At 35.6% G+C, this 16,801-nt stretch overlaps 1 protein-coding gene across 1 annotated transcript in view; it reads right to left on the reverse strand.

The window, feature by feature from the left end:
* LOC145687829 (uncharacterized) overlaps window positions 1-7,639 on the reverse strand; it is a 92,968-nt gene extending 85,329 nt beyond the window's left edge. The window contains exons 1-2 of the mRNA XM_081761281.1: window positions 7,486-7,639; window positions 9-624 (exon numbers count right to left, since the gene is read on the reverse strand). Coding sequence (XP_081617407.1) covers window positions 9-612 — 604 coding nt within the window. The 5' untranslated portion in view covers window positions 613-624; window positions 7,486-7,639. The remainder of the gene's footprint in view (window positions 1-8; window positions 625-7,485) is intronic.
* Between the last annotated feature and the right edge of the window lie 9,162 nt (window positions 7,640-16,801).

Genomic DNA, 16,801 nt, shown 5'->3' on the forward strand with positions numbered 1-16,801 from the left:
TAACATACCTGAATCATAGTAGCGCTTATCGTAATTACTCTTCGAAAATTGGCTACTCTCATTACCCGAAAATGTTGACTGAGTTTTTACTGCGATCTCCTTGTCTTTATCATAACGTAACTGTATTTCGTCAAGCCACGCCACCGAACGAAGAATCTTTTCCTCGATATCCTTTGGCTTGTACTTTGCGGAATCATCAGACTCAAAGTCGCTGTCACGTGGTGAAAGACTTTGATCTTTCGCTGCTCTTGCTGTCGTTGAAGTTTGTTTCTGACCGGAAACATTAAGTGTCTGTCTGCTCTTAGAGCTATGTCTCTTGTTAGATCCTAAGAAATTGTCTTCATCGCTAGAATAAATAAAGGATTCATCCTTTTTCATACGTCCTTTTAGCCTGCGTTTCGACCTCCTTTCATTGGGTTTCTCCACAGGGCTATTTTCGGCGTTGACAGAAGCTGTTCCATAGCTTGGAACTCCTGCTTTTTGTGCATTACGGTCAGCAGTACTCTCACACGGTTCACGGCAGTCTGTTGCTTTTCTGTCTGACTTTTCACTTTCAGCAAACTGTCCTTTGCCTTTTGAGGCTTTTACACTCTTACGATTTTTCCGTTTCATTTTATTTCTAACCTGTAAGAAAGAAAACCCGAGATTAAATGGAAACATATCACACAAACATACGCAAAATGTACTTATCAAACACATTGATATAATATAAAGACCTAGATATGCCCTCATGCGAGATCTCTGATGATATCGAACTCGCATATATCGAATCCATCCGCCATGCTGGAAGATGATAAAGAGGTGTTTTTCACGTAAAGCTCTATAGTAAGAGATTAAGCTTAGTTACATACCACAAGAGCAGGGCGCTGAAAAACATGACAAGTAATACAATATATGGCAGAGATATAGATAACTAGCCCACCATATATATAGCATTACTAAGAGTAGTATTTTCTAAAAGGTACAAGGCCAAAAATGTTACTAATTGGTAAGTTTCGCAGGGTTATTGTGAAGTTTACGTATTTCTCACACACAGCGTTGCCTATGATTTCGTATTACAACTTAGAGATCTTCCAACTGGAGGGAGGGCGCACCATTATTATACGCTGACTGAAGGTTGCGGAATACGCCATCTTGGGAGAGGATATCTCGAATCGAACGCTACAATTAAGAGTACGCTCGAATCAACACTGTGACATAGGGAAGGGCATCTCTAGTAGTTTACATTATCTCAAAGATCAAACATCTGCAAAGATATTTAGTGATTTTTCTAATATTTCTGACCTACAAATATTTGCTGACTTGCCAATAATGTACTCTTCAGGGCAATTCTCCTCTGAAACAATTGACACCGGCAAAAATAACTGCTGTTGACATTTTAGGTACTTTCTTTCACCATAAGCAACCCAACCTGATCTAACCTTAAAAGTTTGGTCGATCAGCAAGTTGCATTGTGTAACATACCTAAAAAAAAAAAAAAAAAAAAAAAAAAAAAAAAAAAAAAAAAAAAATTAGCAGTCGCTATCACTAAACCCGCAAATAAAATAACAACTCGACATCATTTTTCAAGGTAAACCGTTAGAATGTCTTAAAACTATTAATGTATTGCTGTAGTTAGTATGAATATGGACCTATTGTCTTCCGTGAAAGTATATTAAATGTAACAAGTTCCACATAAAAAAAAAAAGTTTCCTCTAAAGTACAAGATTAAGTGCATGCAGAGCACTTTCCAGGACTACAGAATGAACTAATGGGACAGGATCTATTTTTCCCAAATTCAATGTAGATGTATTTTATAGGATATCTGTCTCGTAATTCAGAGCAATGTCCTGCCAGCGATCATGTTTCAAGGATATCTCATGTTTCCATCATGTATCTGAGGCGGGGAAATATTGAAAAAAAGGGATTTTTCTTTTTAAAAAAAATCCTTTTAGCTCCTCTGGACCCCCTGTTTCAAAGCACAAATCTGCAAAATATTAAGGGGTGCACTGAATGTGTGTGAAAAATATCAATCATCTAGGTGCAAAAGTAAGCCCAGCAAAAATAATAAAAATAGGCATAACAAAAAATAAATAAATAAATACTAATGTTATGGCGTCATCACAGCCTATGTCTGCACGCAGAAAGGCGTGAAACCATACGTAACATGATCTACAATGCCTCCATGCTTAAAAAAAAAAAAGTTAAAAGCTTTATTGGTACTCTTTTAATCGAATAATGAAGACACTACGTTAGCACCTAAAAATATGTACTAGATCTTATAAGGGTTGAGGTCTAATACTGCTGTGCATGGTTGTAACTAATTCGGATGACCTTTTCAAAATATAATAAAGAGTGTGAAAAGGCGAGAACAATAAAGATAACTTTACTGGGATATAACTGGTATAATAAAGATTGCCTGTAGATTTATTTCGTAAAAAAATACTAACATGACTAAGCTTCTCATATCTGCAACTTCGGCTTTTAATATATAACATTTACCATTACATTTTGTTACTAAATTTTACTGGGTATAAATAATTTTTATTGGATTACAATAAATTTGTAGTGATCATATAACACCACTCCAAATAATACAAAATAGACTATTCCATTTTCCTTTTATGAAACTCCCCCTCTGGAGCGGGTTCGATTTCCGGTGGGGACACTGGATCGAAAAAGTGTAACAACCTTTTCAGGACAGCCATCCTGAGTGAGGTACCATCACAAAAGGCAAATGCCGGGACGGTACCTAAGATAATAGCCGCTTCCCCATTCTTATTTCCCTCCCCAAATCCACAACTACTGTGATCGTCCAGGGAGGTCATCCCTCATGTGACGGAATACCGGAATCATAGAAATCTAATTCCTAATCATAATCCTTTTATGAAAACCAATTTAATACTTTTAACAGGTCGAAGGATTTTCATCGGATAACCTCTTCACTGTACTCTTATGCTTGCGTAGCATGCAAGGTCTATCGATCTTAACTCGCCTAACACATCAATGAATACATATTTTGAAGAAATTTAATTATTATTGTTATTTGTAGTGTTTAAGAAGTATAGTGGAAATTGATCGTGAACCGAATATTTGAAGGTCTGTAAATCTGAAACAAGCTGAACTTAAAGGAAGTAACTACACTATTTTACTGAAAATGAAATATTTCAGTTTAACGTCCCACGATTATGTCTGTTAAACTAAGAGAAACGAATGATTTCGGCAAGTTATGATGATGGTGCAATGATAATGTGGGAGGAACGGGAGTATCCCGAGAAACCCACGGATACAATATTGTAACCTAACTTATTTGGCTAGGAATCGAACCAAGGACCCCACGGAGAAGAAGTAAGCGCTTTACCATTGAGCCACCCTACCCTCTTACCAAAATATAAAAGTATGTCTGTTCTAATGTGACTGATGATTGGGAAAATGGATATCGATATTTCGTACCACCTGTATCTACTCCCGTTTCAAACCCACTGCCTTAACTAACCTGGGACATATATGTTGCTGTAATGCAGAGAAATACAGAAATGTAGAGCGGAAATTAATAAGAGGTGAGTTGCATCTGAAATGAATGTACAGAAATGGGGCCAAATTTTGAGTGCTATCCATTTTATGTGTATATGAAAGCGGCGTAAATTAGTAAAATCCACGGAAGAAATATATTACTTGTATTCACAAGTAATGAAAATACATACACAACTTATTCCTTACATTACAATAAGATAGATGGACGAAATAGAAAGTGGATGCTGGTTTAGTTTTGGCACACATTTTGGAAAATTTACAGGTAAAATTGAATACTTTGCATGAAAAGACGCATTTAAGAGGAACACGTTAAAAAAAAAAAAAAAAAAAAAAAAAAAAAAAAAAAAAAAAAAAAAAAACGGTTTAAACAAAACAAAAAAAAAAAAAAAAAAAAACGAAAAATGCTTTAAATCGTGTGAACCTCATGGTAACGCTTACTACACATATCAAACCATCTGCGTTAGTTCTATCTCCTTTTCACCTTTTAATTAAGGTGTCTCATATTCAATTCTCGGTCGAACCACAACCCTTCTTTCATGTGTAAACCAAGTAGCAGTTTGGAAGTCACTTTAAAGCGAAAGTCTTGATAACCTTAGTATTACATAAAGATGTTAAGCCTAAACATACGAAACGAAGCCAAATTGTATATTCTTGCTTGCCTGAATGTTTGTTGTTTTATAAAGAAGCAAAGGTTGACTAAATATATTGATAGATATTGGCAAAATTTATCGACTGCCTACGTAGCTTCCAACATTAGCTTGGATTGGACTTGGTTTTCATTTTATTGAATGGTATCTACATACTAAATTTGAAATTCAATACCCCAGTTTTAGAGTACTGATTATGATACGTTGACCTTAGATTTTACGTGCAAAGCAATAGCAGGATTTGCTTTGCATTTAAAGTAATAACAGGATTTTCTCAATGGCTAACGCCGGAGTTTCCCAATTTATATGTAATTCTGTATAATGGTTTCACTTGTGCAACTATTTATCTTTTTGTCCTGAAATGACTCTTGACAATTATATCAACAAGTATGTAAAAATCAGTACAACATATTTATATTTTATCAGGAGTCCTTCGTGAGTGAGTCGGCAGACTCATTGCATTTGCGGCCAATTAGTCCTGGTTTCGAGTCCAAATGGAGGACAATTTCTCTCGGATGTAAGCCGGGAAGCTGTTTGGATTTCGCTTTAAGCTTATAAGATCCCTTCCAGCATAACCCTGTTGTTGCATAATAACAGTAAGGCGTAGCAAACTTATTTCTGTCCATATGTAATATAAATACATAGAGCAAATTATTTAAACCAAAAAAAAAAAAAAAAAAAAAGGTTTAAACCAAAAAAAAAACGTCCTTTTTTTGTTTTTTCAATAAAAACCATGGGCTTTGCCAACCGTGATTTGGGCATAGTGTACTGAAGCTGTATTTTATGTTTACAAGTGAAGCGTTACTATTGTAAAACAACAAGTGCCATTGAAAGCCACTAAATGTCACTACCCTCGTTTACACGTATACACACCGTCACTGATGCACCTGCTCTCTTCGGACGCACCCCTGACCTATCGCGTGGGACCATCAGCTTTGCCCTGCCCTGACTCGGTTAGATAGCATTCGTGCCTTTTAGTGACCACCTTGCACTGGTTGGTTTGTTTCTTGCCTAAGTTTTTATGCTATACATCTGGACAGCGTATTTATATACAATTGTAACTTTTCAAAAATTACTTCTGGTGGACCTTGAATTTTATCTATGCTAAACGGGGTAATATCATGTCGCCCTTTGCAAATTTTTCGGAGAACAATAACAAGGAAATTAGTAAATAAACAATTATTTCCAGCGGCGTACGAAAAGTACACCTGAACGTGTAAGGATGCCCTTTCCCACATTCTACTACGTAAGAAGGACATGATGAAGTGAAGTGCTATGTGAAGGCAGTGTACAAAATGATCTTACAAGTGTTGCAAAACTACGCAACACACAAAGTATATATTTTACGGAATATAAAGTGTTATTGCACTATCCTGGAATATGCGTATACCCACCGTCGCTGATGCGCCTGCTTCCTACGAACGCACACCCTTGCTAGCACTCAGGCCCTCTAGTGCGCTCCTGCCCTGACTCTGTTAGATAGCGTTCGTGCTTTTTAATAGGCACGTAGCACAAGTTGGTTCGTGTTTCGTGCACTGTAATTTTTATGCCATACGTCCACATTATATTTTATACTCAGCTCTTCCAAAGTCAATCTACAACTAGTAATGTAGCTCATATCTAGGATGAAATCATCTTCTTGTTCACCTCAACAACGTGGCCAACATGGAAATTTTAAAACTTTCTCTCGCTTGGGAGAGCTGTTTTATACTTTGATAAGACTTTACCAAAGTATAGGATAAAATAGCACAGACAAAAAAAATATTTTCCTGCGAGTCTTCTAATTTTTAATATCCCATGGAAATGTGTTCGATAAGGGCACCACGCCGTAAACCCCCTCTAAATGTTTATGTAATACTGTAAGGATTCATGGTTTTAGTAACTTCTGAGTTTTATGTGGATTCAACAATTAGTAGTTGGAGGGTACTAATGTTGCGCTATAATACTACAGAGATTTATAAAGATGTAGTAAAGACCAAAGGAAGCATGAAAACAACAATAGGCAGGCAGTAATAGAAGGTTGTAAGCAAATACACGTGCGTCTTATCTGGGGCCGCCATCTGCGGAAGTTTAGCCCACTTGCTCTGTATGCTGTGCCATAATTACATTGATATACAGAACAGAGAATTAGGCCTAGCTTTAAATGAAAACTTTTTAAATATTTCATCAATATATCTCCTCTCAGCTGTTAAGTTAACTTTGAGCAGTCTTTAGAATACAGGGCACAAATCGTATTTTAAAAAGAGAAACATAACATCAGGTACTTAAAAAATAAAGTGCAATGATGTGATTTAAGAAAGCAAAAGATGTTTAAATAACGCTTACATCACTGGAACCAGCACCCAGCATTCATATACTGGAGATGACAATTACACTACAGAATTACCAATATTAAGTCTGAAGTCGAGAGTATCTATCGACCTATTTGATACCTTCTTGGTTTTCTCTTACACCAGTATGACACAAACTGGATGTTACCTTTATGCACATCTGTCTGCGCCTGCCTGCCCGGTACCTGACAGATGATTGCATCACCTTATGTAACATACTGCATGATGAAATCTAATGAACGAATAAATAAAAGTCAAACGAAAAGTCAAGGAGAATATAGTCTTTTGATAAGTCTACTGAAAACTTTACTCAAGATTAATATTTGCTTTGATGTAATTCAAAAAGAACGTTTTTTTTTTCCTTGTCTCCGTACTGCTTACTACAAATAGCATGTAAACAATTGCTCCTATCATGGTATAAAATCATTTAATAAAAGGAATGACCGTTAGATTAATATGGTAGAAATGGAATTAAAAAGTAATTGTTAAACGCTCATATTGTATGCAAATACGGACAAAGTAAAATAAAATGTTCGTATTCACATGCTATTGAACACAATATATTTCCCTACATAAAATGTTATTACACACACGAACTACAATTTGCAACAATTATCCCAGTAAGACATGTTATTATTTTTAGTTTACGAACGTTTTCCTTTCACCTCGTGGAAGTGTGCATAGATTTAGATTGATACAAATTTGCTAGTGTACTTAATACAGCTCTCGAGTACGTTCTTCATACGTATTGATTTAACTTTACTATTTGTCAACAAAACAGTATATGATATGTAGTTACATAATCTAGGTACCTTATATTCACTATTAACTTCCTGCAATTCCATGATCACAATAAATTAATTCAACAGAAACAAATAATCACCTCACGTATTTTTATTTATAAACAACTCAAACTGTAAACATGCTCTTTGAAACTAACCGAAATTTTTTTGGAAAATTAGCAGTATTTACAAAAGGGCAAGCGTTTACGTTACCTTGGAGGTTTCTGACTTAAATTCATTGAAATTACATTATTTACACATAAAATAATACTCCTTTCAAAACTTCATCAGCGCTCTATCAAGCCATTGCAATACTGTGCTACTCGACTGTCATTTGTTTCCATAGAGAAAACACCAAAGCATCTACCGATTCTAGACTGCTGTTTAGGTTCATAGACTTCAGCTTGCTTTACTTTCATTCGTCTATGTTTTGCGTAAACCAAAGGCAAACTTAATACAACAATACAGCCTTTTTGTTTGCGATAGTTGGCATAACAGTAATAACTAGGGTAGCCAGAAGACAATGATTAAAAACCGGATATATTGACTTACAAAGCCAGACTTCATGAATTTGTAAACTTTTTCCCCACATATGACAATTCAGTTCATTATTGCGTTTAGACCTCTTTGGCTCAAATTACATTTAGGTGTTAAAATTCTTACCTCATTGATATTTTTCTGTTCCTCGAGTGGTTTTCAATTGACACTTGTTATGCACGAATTATTTAAATATGTCACTGCATGTCCCATTCTCACTTTTTCCTTCAAAATTGAAACAAACTTGAAGTTCGGACATAACTGTGGAGCAGTAGCGTAGCCAGGATTTTTGTTTTGGGGGCTTAGTGTTGGGAGGCATTATATATGTAGGGCTATATATATATATATATATATATATATATATATATATATATATATATATATATATATATGCGTTTATTGAGCCAGAATGTTTAGTAATAATAATAATAATAATAATAATAATAATAATAATAATAATAATAATAATAATAATAATAATAATAATAATAATAATAATAATAATAAACCTTTCTCTGAAGTGCCAGCTTCATTAGATATTTCTTCGTTGTTTCTCGATTACTGTTTTTGGACACTTTATTCGCAAAAATTAACACCTGGGCCCGCCCCTTTCCTACGCCACTGCTGTGGAGATATGAAGTTGGTTGCGTCCTTTTGTCCAAGCAGCATCCATTAATGAAAATACCTGTTCGCAGGCCGGACTGGATCTACGTGGGGAGGGGGCAATTCGGGGCATTTATCCCGGGGCGCAGCTGGTTGAGAGCATGTAGAGGGAGACATTTCGAGGCAAGGTTAATGATGGACGATGATGGGATGGTTGGTGGAATGAAGAAAGTGGGGGGAAATCTGAGCTGAAAAATGTTCTCGCAGCATTGGATGAAATTATAACAATTTTCTCTAATTTAGAAGTCAAATCAGTTGCCAAATACTTAATAAAATCAAAGATCTGAAATTTGTAATAAATTTAGTATTTTGGGACTCAGTTTTCCATTAAATAAATGGAGTTAACAAAGAAATACAGAATAAGCAGTGTTTCTTTCAGAAAAAAAAATGTTCCTTGGGGGCACCCTCAGTATTCGGATGGGTACATATTATTTTCACACGGTACTATTCTATTCATTACTATATTATAGACGTACTATTTGGTCTTTCTTAGAGCTCCAGGGGAGGGAGCAGTGCCCCCTAGAAACATGTCTGAAAGAAATACTGAGAATAAGGATTTGACTTTCCAAAGGTCTCTTGATTTGTTATCTGATCTTTTGAACACAGTCTCCAGGTTCAGGATTATGGATTTGACAGATGGCTGTCGGAAGCGAAGGTTACTGTTAATTTGATAGATGTGGAAGATCAGTTCAGAGAAAAGTGTATCTTGAAGAAGAAGAGAATATCAGGAGAGGATGAAGCAAGACTTTTTACTGAAGAGGATCGCCTTAGACAATCTTTCTTCAGAATTGTTGACGTCTTACGCGGGAAGATATCTTTGGTAGAATAGACAAGCTCAAAGAAGTAAGCAAGGACTTCAGCTTCCTCAGAGGAAGCAGATTGTGTGAAACATCTTAGGAGGACCTGAAAAACTCTTGTGCGGATCTCGCTTTGAAACACCAAGACGATTTGAATGCTGTAGAATTGTGTGTAGAAATTGAGAGTCTTAATGACCAGGCTGTTGTATTCTTGCCGGAGCTCAAGAAGTCCACCCCAAGAAACATACTAGACATGATTACCGAAAATGGTCTTCAAAGTGTCTGTCCAAATGTCTCAGTGGCTGTTAGAATTTTTCTTATCCTCTATGCAGTGTGGCAACTTATGAAAGAAGTTTCAGCAAACTAAAACTCATTAAAACATACTTACGTTCATCCACGGGACAGGAAAGGCTCTCATATTTGGCAATATTAGTTAATAGAGAACAAGGTTGCTCAATCAATATCTTATGAAAAAAATATTGAAGACTTTGCATAAAAGAAAGCAAAAAAAAAAAAAAAAAAAAAAATTAAAAAACTATTTTTTGTGAGCGCATGTTACAAAACCAGAATTGAATTATATAGAACACCGTTATTAATAGATACTATAAATAAAAATATTTGTTCTCTATATTTATGGTTACATATAAACGGATGTGAAACGTGTGTAACTATCAACCTTAAACTTAACCATATTACCAGAAGAATTTTTTACACACAGGTGAAAGGCCCACACATAGAGTGATTAGTAATGCCGTGACCTGATCGCGTTTTGGACTTTGACCCCTAGATTTGTGACATCATAGGTCAAAGCTCAATGACCTTGGTTCGGGGTCAATGACCTAGGTGTAATTAGGACAACCCCTTCTAGATTTTGGCAAGGGTACTTTGGCCCACCCCATAAATTTTGGCAGGGGTACATAGGACCACCCACTTTAAATTTTGGAAATTGCCAAATCTAAAAATTTGGTACGGTAGCCTAGAACCATGGCATGTATCACTTTTAGTATTGGGGGTTGGTCTCGTTTTCTTTCATGGGTAAAAAATTGCCATAAAGTCAAATTTCGGAGATTTTCGACCTAATTTATCTCCTTTGATGAGGTTTCATTATCTTATATAGTTATATGGGCAAATACAGGGGTCCATTCCCTTTCATAAGACATGCGTATATTAATGCACCGCTTTCAATTTTTAGGAGGGGTACATTGGCCCACCCCTTCAGTTTCGGAAATTCCCCAATTTAAACATTTGGTATTATTGTATAGGACCTTAATATATATCACTATTAATTTGGGCGCTCCATCTCTTTCCCTTTTAGGAGTACAAAATTGCAAAAATATAAAAGTAAGCAATACGTTGTACCACGTGTTCGGTTTTTGGCCCATTTTATCCCCTTTGATGAGGTCCTATTATCTTATATGGTTATATGGGCGTATACAGGGGTCCATTTACTTTCATAAGACATGGGTATATTGATGCATCCCTTTAAATTTTTGGAAGGGGTACATTGACCCACCCCTTAAATTTTGAAAATTCTCCAATTTAAGCATTCGGTATCATAGTACAGGACCTCAATATGTATCATGATAAATTTTGATGGTACACCTCATTCCCTTTCAAGGGTAAAAAATTGCCAAAATATAAACATAAGCGATACGTTGTACCACGTGTTTCGTTTAGGCCCCATTGATTCCCTTTGATGAGGTCCTTTTACATTATATGGTTATATGGGCGTATACAGAGGTCCATTCCCTATCACAAAACATAGGTACATTGGTGCAACCCTTTAAATTTTAGGAGGGGCACACCGACCCACGCCTTCAATTTTGGAAATTGTCCAATTTAAGCATTTTGTATCATAGTACAGTACCTCAATATGTATCATGATAAATTTCGGTGGTCCATCTCGTTCCTTTCATGGGTACAAAATTGCCAAATTTTAGTACAACCACATGTTATTGACTTAATTTATCCTCTTTGATGAGATAATATAGGGTTATTAGGTATGGACGGGTATCCCCTTTCAATTTGGTAGGACCCTTAGGGTGTCAAATGCTAGTACGGTCACGTGATCGATGATTGTGTTTTGATGCACGAGTCTTTCATACGACGACGGGTCCCTGGTCAATGTTCTCTGTGAGTTAGGCGTAAATTTTGAACAAGATTCATGACCAGGGTTGTCGTCTTATATCGCAGAGAACATTACTTTGAATCTGATATCATTGTGTGTACACCTTGTCTCAAAAAGGTTGAGCGCATTCTTTATTGCTGTTTCGAGGCAAAAATTTTCTAAGTCCAACTTCGGGTATCTTCGGGAAGAAGTAAACCAGGTTCGAACCTCGAAGCCAACCTTTGCAATCGGGAAAAATCTTGCAGATGTGTTTTTCTTCTCTAAAATATAATAAGACTTGTTTCCAATTATATATAAAAAAGCAACATTGATTGAAATACTTAATGATACTATATTTCGAAACTGTATTAATGCCAGCACATGCTTGTTTGTCATTTTGCTCTCCATACTTAATGGAATATTTAGATACGTAAACGAATCTTTCCATATGTAAAAGAATGGTGAAAGTTAAGACATAGAACATTATTCTCTCCTGAGTACTAAAATAAAAGTCAAAGTAGAACAAAAACAGCGTTTGCAGTGAATATGTATGCAATTATTATCTTAAATACCGCTATATATCGCTAGAAGTATTTTTTGAGGAGCACTGGTGTTAGCTCATTGGTACGTCGTTGGATTTCAAATCATGAGGTCGAGGGTTCGATTCCCATGTGAGTCAATGTTTTTTTATGAAATTCTTTTTTCCGCAATGCATGAAAAATTATATAAAATAATTACATTAAAATACGTCAGTTGTATATATATATATATATATATATATATATATATATATATATATATATATATATATATATATATATATATATATATATATAACATATAATCATTGCAGAACATAGTGATTATTATGTTTAAAATATAACAGGTGTTCACAGTTCATATATGTGAATGTTAAATACAAATTAAGAAAATAATATCATCGCAATAAATAAATTATGTAGTGTATTTATTTGCAGCTATTTGTCATATAGGGGTTACTTCTGAACATTCGTATTACAGCATGTCATTGATATTCTTGAAAAATTATCCGAGACATAAAAAGATCGTATAAACAGAGAATCCAAAGTCGGAACGCTCGCAAGAAATTCATGAACCCCAAAGGTCACATGAGCAGACTGGAATTGTCCTTATGAAGCATGCCACAGCAGAAGGTCTTTACATAGATTTTCAATTCAATACCTGATATATGCTTTTGCAATGTGGAAGTGGTGATGCCTTTGGTCGCTCTCTCTCACTTTCTCGCTCGCTCACTCTGTATATATGAGAGTGTATGTATGTGTGTGTTTCGACATAATTCTGATATGTCTAGAGCAATTTTAACCATATTTCTTACAATCTGGAAAAGAGTACTGTCGGGATATATATCAAAAATGCTAGAAAAGGATCGATATTAGTATCGAATCCATAGTTTCGTGGTCGCTTAGGTAAACAGTTCTACTTTCAATTCAAGTCCAATTAAGCTCCCATTAGCACCCAGGGTGGTTACGTAGCGACAAAAAAATATCGAAATCAACCAATATTAGAGTCGAAGCGTAAGTTTTCAGTGTCGCATTTCCCATTAGTCCAACTAGGCCCGTGGCTGGGGGCAACATATTTGAAGAGCGCAAAGTTTAAAATTTTAATTTTTTTTCGTATGAAAAAGTTTAAAAAAATCGAGAGCAAATATACTATTTCATGAGCAATCCTCTTTTACTATTCTAATATATTTAATGATAGCGTAAGAAATCTGAAAATAATTCAGAACATGTTTCCCATTTATTTTTTGTTACGTAATTGTAGCTGTAGCATCTAGTGAGTGGTATTTAACTGCAATAAATTCACTAATTAAGCATATTCGAATTAAGTTTTATTTGTAAGTTAGGGATCAAGGGACGGAGAAATGTGTAGTTATTGAGGGCGCCGAGAGCTAAAGTGCGTAGGGACGCCGAGCTTCTAAATGCAGCACTGTTCGCTAAATTAATTGGTAGAAATTTTAATGCCATTTAAGACCAAATTTAGTCCTAGCAGTGGCAGTATCCGTTTGCTGTCCTAGGAGGAATGAAAGGGACTGACATCAAAATTATAAAAAAAGACCTACATTAGTGTCGAATCTATAATTTTGGGGCTCTCTTAGGTAAAGATTGGAACTTCAGATGCCATGTAAGTTAAGCCCTCATTAACACAATGAAGGAGTTTGTGAAATTTGTGACATGCAGAAATAATTGAAAATAACCAATGTTAGTATACAACCCATATCTTTCGTGGTCGCCAAGTTCATTGGGAGCAGTTCTGATGACTTTTAAACTTAAGTTCAACTTCCAGTAAGAGTAAGATCCCCCAGCACATCTAGTAAGGAGAGCGTAGTTCTGGAATATCTGGGACAACCTTTACCAAACTTGGGGGACATATTACATTCAATCTAAGAAGAAAATATTGTAGTAGTATAAAGTTATGGAAGTTGGGAGGTGTGACATGTAAAAATAATGTAAAACGACTGATCTGAGTGTTTTATCCATAATTTTCTCGGTTGTTGAGATGGATAGTGATTGTCCCAATGGAGGTTACATCCAAATTCATCCCCATCTTTGCAGGATGATGGCCTGGGAGAGCTAAAAATAAAATCTCAAAAATTACTTAAATATTTGTCGAATTCATAGTTTTCGGGGTGAGAAAGCGTTTCTAATAACTTTGGAAGGTAATTTGTACCCACGTCAAGATGGGCTTTTTAATCATATCAATTTCTCACCTTAAGAAGAAATTACCATTACAATTATGATATTAAGCCAACCTTCGCAATCGATGAAAAAATTATGTGGATGTATGTTCCGTCTTTTAAATGAAACAAGACATGTTAAAATCAAAGATGGAGTGGGTCAGTGGGTCGGTTGGTATGTGGGTGAAATGGGTCAAGATTTGTGAGTGGATCAGTGGATCGTGGGTCAAAAGGACGTGACCTACTGCGAAACACCACTCACCGTGACTCACACTGGCCCACCCGGTGGCCACCCTTTTAGTCCAAAGATATTTCGTCCAAAGAACATTTCGTCCAGAGACATTTAATCCAAAGACATTTGGTCCAAAGGACAATTCGTCCAAAATACAATTGGTCCAAAGGACATTTCGTTCAAAGGAGAATTGGTCCAAAGGACATTTCGTCCAGGGATGTTTAGTTCAAAGCACATTTCGTCCAAAGAACCATTGGTCCGGTAACGCTTGAGGGTCAAGAGTTTGTTTCTATTAGAAGAGTAAAAGTGATTCATATAACATTATGACTCAGTAGCTTCTTATTTCTAAAGGAAATTTGAAATAGAGATTTATTCCGCAATTTTCATTTTGATAGAACAAATAATGCTGAGATATTCAGAGAAACGTAAGCGCCTGAAAGCAACATGGCCGAACAACAGGAGTGAGGGAAAGGTTGTAGTGTGAAGTATGTTGCTGTAATAACTGCTAACATGACATCTAAAATTTTCATGTTGTGAATGAAATAGTTCTAAAATAAGTTACGGTAACTAAAATTAATGGAGTTTAAATTTGAGTAAGTTAAATATTAGGTATTCAAACCCTTATGTTAGAAAAGTGAAAAATTATGTGTCAAGTATTTTTGAAGAAATACTGAGAATAGAAAAATACACATGTGTGAAATATATTCTTAGTGTCCAAAGATAATACTCTTAAACAGTCACATTCTTGGCTGCAACATTGTGAAAAGTGATTGACAAATATAAGATGAAAGTTGGAACATTTCGTGTACAATATACGTATCTTTTCAGGTTAACCACAAGTCTGGTTTCTATTTGTAGACTATTGATAGTGTGTAACTTCGACAGACGTTTCTACATAATTAGTGAGTTGTATGACAAACCAGAATTGTTAACTTGTCTTGTATTTTTTATTTCAGTGTTACTCCTTATGCAAATATAGTATATACTTTTGCTTTCATATTAATTTTCTCGGTACAGCACAGTACATTTAAGATATCCATTGCAAAGTCTCAAACCAAATACAAGATTCACATGACCATGCGGAGGCAATGTTGTCCGCAAATGAACAGGGAGTATGCTCTTCAAAGGGTTGTTTATCATTTTGGGAGGTAAATTCCTTAACCAACGAAGCTACAACTGTATTTCTGCGAAGCTGAAACTGTATTTTTGTAAAATTATTAATGAAAGCAAAGAAAGGTGGCCATTTAGTTTCCAGGCGTTTACGTTTTTTCTGAATATCTCAACATATATTTGTTTTATCGAAAAGAAAATTGCGGAATAAATCTCTATTTCAAAATTTCCTTTAGAAATAAGAAGCTACACAAGTAACACTTCCCAAGTGTAACACTCCAATTTTGATAAAAATTTGGCAGGCAGATACTACACATAAAATAAGTAAATACGTGTTTTTTTATTTTCTGCGGAAAAACGGTTTTAGGGGGCAAAAGCCCCCACCGAAATTTTTGAAAGTTGTCGCCCGAAAGGCAAGAAGAAGTGGACCGAAATGAATGAAATCGTGCAGAAATATTGTAGACGAAAAATGAGGGAATACGGGTTTCGTGTTTTTCTAGAAAGAATGGTTGGGTGGGGCGCGGACCCCTCCAAACCTTTGCTCATGAAATATCAAAAGTGCTAGCAACAGTATGTCAGAAGTGCCTAAATTTACATGAAGAATTGCAACGAAACTTTGTGTATGGACAATATGCAAAAAATAAATGAACACGGGTTTTTTATTTTTTGCGAAAAAAGGGTTATAGAGTGCAAAAACTCCCACCCAAAGTTTTGAAAGTTGAAGCCCGAAACCCAAGAAAAAGTGGACCGAAGTGAATGAAATTGTATGTAGATATTGGATACGTAAAATAAGGCCTTTCGTGTTTCACAAGTGTCTCCATCTGATTTCTTCAAATTTGGCAGATCAACAACAAGCACAAACAGTATAGTGTATTTTATAGCATTTCAGGAGGCACCTTTAACCCTTACAATGTTTTTCCGCATAAACAAAAAAAAGTGTCGATTAATTTCCTGTTTGCTGTTGATGTGCCAAATTTGAAGCAAAACGGATAGGGAAACTTCAGAAACACGAAAGACCTTATTTTACATAGGGTCTCTAAAATGTCTACCCACAATTTCATTTGCTTTGGTCCACTACTTCCTGCGCTATTACGGTAATATTTACTTTTTTTCGGAGGAGGCCTAGGCCCCAACACTGTTTTCCGCACAAATTAAAACACGTTTCGTTTATTGTTTTGCGAATTGTCCCTATACGAGGTTTCGTTGCAATTCTCCATACTCTTTAAGAACCTCTGACGTATAATTATTTGCACTTTTGACATTTCGTAATCAACAGTTTAAAAGGTCCGTGATATACTCAACCGTTTTTTTTAAAGAAAAATACGAAACCCAATTACCTCAATTTACGTCTACAATATCTGTGCACAGTT

The sequence above is a fragment of the Thermobia domestica genome, chromosome 6 (genome assembly GCF_964235325.1).
Source record: "Thermobia domestica chromosome 6, izTheDome1.hap1.1, whole genome shotgun sequence".
NCBI lineage: Eukaryota > Metazoa > Arthropoda > Insecta > Zygentoma > Lepismatidae > Thermobia > Thermobia domestica.